General features: G+C 28.4%; 2 protein-coding genes across 4 annotated transcripts in view; both read left to right on the top strand.

Moving 5' to 3' along the window:
* Nucleotides 1–2497, top strand: part of LOC108685059 (mitochondrial import inner membrane translocase subunit Tim23) — a 3438-nt gene extending 941 nt beyond the window's left edge. The window contains exons 2-5 of the mRNA XM_018189680.1: nucleotides 283–532; nucleotides 607–776; nucleotides 1106–1229; nucleotides 2384–2497. Of these exons, the coding sequence (XP_018045169.1) occupies nucleotides 283–532; nucleotides 607–776; nucleotides 1106–1227 (542 nt within the window). The 3' untranslated portion in view covers nucleotides 1228–1229; nucleotides 2384–2497. The remainder of the gene's footprint in view (nucleotides 1–282; nucleotides 533–606; nucleotides 777–1105; nucleotides 1230–2383) is intronic.
* A 1434-nt stretch (nucleotides 2498–3931) lies between these two features.
* The window catches only part of LOC108685058, a 5997-nt gene continuing 3572 nt past the window's right edge, over nucleotides 3932–6356 (top strand). Inside the window, exons 1-2 of one of the 3 annotated variants that reach the window (XM_018189677.1) lie at nucleotides 3932–4004; nucleotides 4814–4898. The gene's annotated coding sequence lies outside the window, so the exon portion shown is untranslated. Of the gene's footprint in view, nucleotides 4005–4813; nucleotides 4923–6356 lie in introns of all 3 variants that reach the window. The other 2 variants (XM_018189678.1, XM_018189679.1) reach the window with 2 other exon arrangements.

Genomic DNA, 6356 nt, shown 5'->3' with positions numbered 1-6356 from the left:
TATACACATATTTATACATATATTATGTAGATTATTTTTAATCTTAATTTAACTTTTCATCTTTTTCTATATACACACACACACACACACACGTATATATATATAGAAATAACATAAAATTTTCTTTGTTTACTTGTGTTATAAAAATAATATGTCTTGTTATATAAAAGATACATGAGAATTTATAATAAACAGAGTTAATGAGATATAAGTTATGAACAAGAAATAAGTCTCTTGGTATCTTATATTGCTTGCTTAAGAAACTTTAATTTTATTTTTCAGTCACGTCACAACAAGGTTTAGCTTCACTTAGCCCATATTTAAATTTTGACCCATCATATCTTCCTGTCAGTCAGCCAGAATTTATATTTCCCGATGGTGCTATGAAACAAAGAGGCCGCTTTGAGTTAGCTTTCAGTCAAATTGGAGCTGCATGCATAGCAGGCGCAGGGGTTGGTGGTGCGTCAGGTTTATACAGAGGTGTCAAGGCGACATCTATTGCTGGCGAGACAGGCAAACTCAGAAGAACACAGTGCGTTATTATTTTTTGTTATTTATTTCCTTTTGATACCTAAAAAATTGTGCATGTATGTATCTTTTTTCCAGATTGATTAATTATGTTATGAAAGGTGGCGCTAGTATGGCAAATTCACTCGGTGTGATTATGATAATGTACACCTGTGCTGGAATAGGTCTAACTTGGCTCAGAGGAACCGACGACAGTTTGAATACAGTAGCTGCAGCTGCTACGAGTGCTGCAGTATTCAGATCGCCTGGTATGGACATATTGATCATTTGTTACAACATAATTTAAAAATTATTTTTTAATTGTAAAAAAAAGAACAGAAACATATAAATAGAAAAAATCTACTTTAAAAGTATACTTTTATTCTTCTACAATTATTGTCTTAAAATTAATGATTCAAAATATCTAAATTTATTTTTTAAAAAACTTTCTTCAGTTATTGTAGCAAATGAAAAATATATTACATAGTTAAAATATATTACATATTACAAGTTGTAATAAATGAGTAATACATATATTAGAATAAGAAGAAAAAATTACATTTCTTACAATAAAGTGATGTGTATTTTTTTATTTTAGCTGGGATCAGAAAAGCTGGTATTGCAGGCGCTATTGCAGCAGGGGTTGCAGTGATGTACTGTGCCTGGAATAATGGAGGCTTGTCGTTACATCGTGTGAATAGATGGAAACATGCGGCGTAAGAGTGTGTACATATTTCAGTAAAAATAGCTAAATAGTATTTAGCTAAATAGTAGTCATAATTGAATATTTTTACCATATATTTCATTACTGCTATTGTTGCAACAATATTTAAAGTAGTGTTATAATTAAAAAAGTTAGTTTTCACGTTATAACATTTATATCTATCTGCATAACATTTATATATCTAAAAAAGATACTGCGATAAGGACGCACATAAATATATATATATATGTATGTGTGTGTGTGTGTGTGTGTGTGTGTGTGTGTGTGTGTGTGTGTGTGTGTGTGTGTGTGTGCGCGCGCGCGCATGTGTGTATGTATATATATATATGTATGTGTATATATATGTATATATGATAACAAATTTTATTTAACTTATGTAATTTGTTATAAATTTTATACACATTATAAATAGGATTTATAAGATGTAAAATATATAATAAGAGTACCATCTGTTTTATATAAATATTATAATTGAATAATGTGATAATTTTTTGTCGAAATTTATGAGTTATCATATGAATTTTTTACTTTATAAAAAAAATATTGTTATTACATAAAAATAATATATTGTAGTAAAAATAATATATAGTTAATACTAGTGCAGTGAAGTAATTCGAAGATTTTATTTATTACAAATTTAGAGAAATGATCTCTATTCTGTTTGCCCATTTGGCTAATACGACGTTTTTGTAAATAAATTATACAGATAGACATTAGATATGCAACATAAATATAATTTTTCGTAGCTTTTTCATGAATCTAAATTCGACAGCGAAATTTTTGTATCAGATTTTTCCGAATTGAAATTAAAAGTATAAAAAAACACGCCATTTTTAGCTATTTTTTAAACAACGTAGATGAATCTGATGGAATACAAAAATCTCGCTGCCGGATTTAGAAATGAAAAATTACGGAAAATGATACATCTCATTCATGTTGCACATTTGATGTTCACTTATGTTATTTTCCAGAATGATAAATTGTCTCAATTTTTGTAATTATTCTTATCGCGTTATAAATGCATAAGTTTGCAATTAATATATAAAGTATATAAAGAATTAAGAATAATGTATAATAATAGAAAAATTCTTTCGCGGAAATGTCAAATTTAATAAATATTCTAATGTAATTTCTTGTTCTTTCTTTTTGCAGATTGATATAACAAATTGACATCCGTACTATAAAAGAGGTCTCTGATGCTTTTTCATATCTTTATGTTACTTTGTACATAGAAAAACTTACGTACGACGCAAATAAATTATTGAAGGAATGTTAGAAGAAATAAATTTATTGAAACCAACCAGTATTTTCAAATAAACAGATTGATATAATACGTACGTATATTTATGATTTAATATTAGGTGTGAGAAAAAGTTCGTGGCGTTTTTCCGTTAGATAGCATTAAAAAAACGCCACTAACTTTTTCCCATAACTAATATTATATATATTCATCCGCAAAAAATGTAAGTCATCGATACAATGACCTAGATGAATATATTTTATTAAATCAAATAATAATAAGCCTTATTTGCAAATATAAAATTATAATCTTGAATACACATATGCTTGTGCTTTGGAGGTTTTATCTGTTGGATAGGCATTGCCAGAAAGGCGTTAATCTTATCAAGGCTTATCTCGCTATCAGGTCTTGCGCATATTACGGGAACGGGAAAATAAGTTAGAGCATATTCGATCGTGTATACATGCGTGTGTATCGAACAAATCGGAACATCTATAATTCACCAGCGCTTAAAAAAACAAATAGGCGTACAGATAATTTGAAACAGAACAAAGAAAAAATTATTTGTGTGGTTGTTATAACGGTACGTGATTTTTATGAAGATATAATGAAGTCATCATATGAAGCATAAAGCATGTTACATCATGTATTAATAATTAGAAAGAATAATGCAAATTTTGTGGATACTTTTAGTGAAGTGATTTATGTATGATCAATCTATAAATGCGTTCAGGCAGACACTATTAATGCTATTTGTATCATTCTATTTTTGTTTTACGTCTTATTTAATAATCATTCATCGTTAATAAACGATGAAGATAGAATAATAAGTAAATAACATCAGCGTTTCCTCGAACGCACCTTTTGTCTTACAAGTAAGAAAATTAAAGCGGAAAATTACAAACGGTGTTTGTCTATTTAAATACATGATACTCTTATCTATCTAATGTTTTAAATGCATTTATTAATTCCAAATGCAAACGGTGACATACAAATATTGGAACTTTCTAGATAATTATGATGTATTTGAATCGCGATTCATTTTATACATAATAATCAATTCTTCGTATTTTAAAGATGAAAGAAATATCTGAAGATTAACCGAGCTGAAAAATTGAAAATGAGTTTGTACACAAAAGAAATAAAAGTTTTTTTTATTTATTTGTAGAACGAAGCGACTTTGCAAGTCGACAATAATCGGTTATTTAATTAACGAATTAATTAGCCGTGAGGAGGTAGAGAGAGATATAGATGATGTGTTTCCGTCGCGCGGAGTAATAGAAGGCTGAGCTGCATGAGCGCGCACCGAGTCAATATTTGACCTGCGAGATTCACGATCGTTGTCGAACCTATGAGATGATGAGAATATTTATGAAATTGTGCGGTTTATTTAAAGAACACATACACGCGCGCCTAAATTCTTGCGTATATAACATATGTTATTGCACGAAGCGCAAGAAGCTCAGCAAAAGTAGTCACTTCGAAATCTTCGATGCCGATGGACATGATTCTTCAAAAGATTTAAGGAAAGCAGTTAAGTTTTAGAGTTTAAAAATGATCGATCACAAAAATTTTCTAACTCTAACAAAATTTCCTACGGCTCTACGATTGTAACCATTTGTTTTTTGAAAATGATTTTAATTTGGATTGGGAAAAAAAGTTAAATATTTCTCTCTCTAAACTTTTTTTTTTCTCAGAAATTTAAATATAAATGTATTACTTTTGTAATTTTATTAGGGCATGAATCGAAATGATTTTTCCCGCTTTATTCCAAAACTTGATTTCACAAAGTTCTTTTCAAATCGCATGCATATTGCATTATGCTTGCATACTGTCTGCGCCGCATTGTCACAAGCAACATCATCGAATAATAAATATTAACTTTCCATGAAAAAAACAGAGAGATGATATTAATTAACAGTTGAATTTCAGAATTAAAAATCGATGATCGAAACATTCTAACAAAATTTCTTTTATATTTCTACAGCCGTTTGTAGTCATCTATTCCTCAAAAATTTGATTTCTATTTGGGAAAAAAAAAATTAAATATTTCTCTCTTTTTTTTCACAAATTTAAATATAAATAAATCGTATTACTTTTGTAATTTTATAAAAGCAAAATGATTCTTATTCTCTCTGAATCTTGTGAGAAAAAAGAAACAAATAAAAAAACTTTATTACTTTCTTTACTCTTTTATTAAATTTTCAAGCCTATCACAAAATTTTTCTCAAATCATATACGTTATTGCATATCGTTGCAATCCTGCAAAATGTGAACAATGTTTAACTGCATTAAAAAGCAAAATGTTAATTAACCTTAATTAACACCTCTGCTCCAGCTAGATAGAGAATGAAGAGTTTTATTATCCAATCCGGACTCATCAAGCAATCAACCTTTCAGTCAGTCTGTTATCTGCGATTCTTATAGGTGCGCATACGTATTCGAATTGTCGTGAGTGCTCTATTGTTTATACAGTTCCACTACTTATTTACGTAGGTTTGCAGATTTGATTAATGACTCGACGGCGTATTTTTCAAGCTTCGTCAGCCGCTTATTATAACAGTTTGTGTCGAAAACTAAGGCAACAAAAGTTTTTGCTATTATATAAATAATATGTGTTTTACTTTAATCTTTCAAGTTTTTAGTATCTTAAATTTACAATGCGTTCTAGTTTTCTTCTAATATTCCTTTGCAGAATAAAACATATAAAAAGAAATTTAACGTACATGTTACCAGTTTACCAACCTGATGATAGGCAAGCTCCAACAATTTAACTCGCTTTTAGCTATGTTTAATTGATTCTTTGTTTTTGTCTAGATTCGTGTCTAATATCTGTTACAATAATAAATATAGGCAGTGTTGGATTATTCAGTCAATTATTACAAACATTAATTGCTTGATAGTGAAGATATATATACAAGATGTTTGATAAGTAACGATAAAACTCTCGCACAGAGGTAAAGAGGACTAAACTAAATCGAAAAATGCTCTATCATTTTACAATTTTCGCAATAGTTAACAAGACATTAATTACTAAAAATATTACTCATCGAATATTGATTTTCAATAATTTTTTACTCAATTATTATCAATTTTACAGAACGGCAAAAGACAAAAATTATTTTTTTTTTTTTCATAGAATTTTAAGAATTTTTTCAAAATTTTGTAGTATCGCATTTTCTTATGTTGGTAAAAATAGTTGCCAATACCAGGTGTCCCAGACACCTTGTACATCCTTTTTATCTCTATGCTCGAAAACAGAGCATTTTAGAAAAAAATGTTTCAGACAAAAGTTACGGGGTTCTAAATAATCTATTTAGTGATCTGATCAGTCTGATCTTGGCACTGACCAAAGTCAAAACAATATCATTTTGAATTTTTTAAGTGGAACTTCCTATTTTTCATTATATATTCTTGTAGCATACCTTGAGAGCTTTCCAAAACACTATAATAAAATAATTTTTCATGAAGTACTTTTCGAGTTATAAGGCTCTATGAGAAGAAAATAAATAATTTTTGTCGCTTACTGTTTTTTGTAAAATTGATAGCACTTAAGTATTGAAAATCAGTATTTGGTAATTTTTAGTAATTGATATCTTGTTAATTATTGCAAAAATTGCAAAATGATAGAAGACTTTTCGATTCCGCTCTACCTCAATGCGAGAGTTTTATCGTTATTTATCAAACACCTTGTATAATTAGGAATTATACAAAAATACAGAAGATTATTAGATAAGGATATTTTTTTTTACATTGCGAGAAAATGAAGGATATTATTAATAGACACAATATTGATTTGACATTTAACGTTTAATAACAAATTTTGCTTAATTATATTTAATGATATATTATATATATATATATATATATATATATTATTTTTTT

Source organism: Atta colombica, unplaced genomic scaffold, assembly GCF_001594045.1.
Source record: "Atta colombica isolate Treedump-2 unplaced genomic scaffold, Acol1.0 scaffold145, whole genome shotgun sequence".
NCBI classification, from domain to species: Eukaryota; Metazoa; Arthropoda; class Insecta; order Hymenoptera; family Formicidae; genus Atta; species Atta colombica.
Note: the sequence above shows the minus strand (reverse complement) of the source record. Positions and strands in the feature narration are given on the sequence as shown.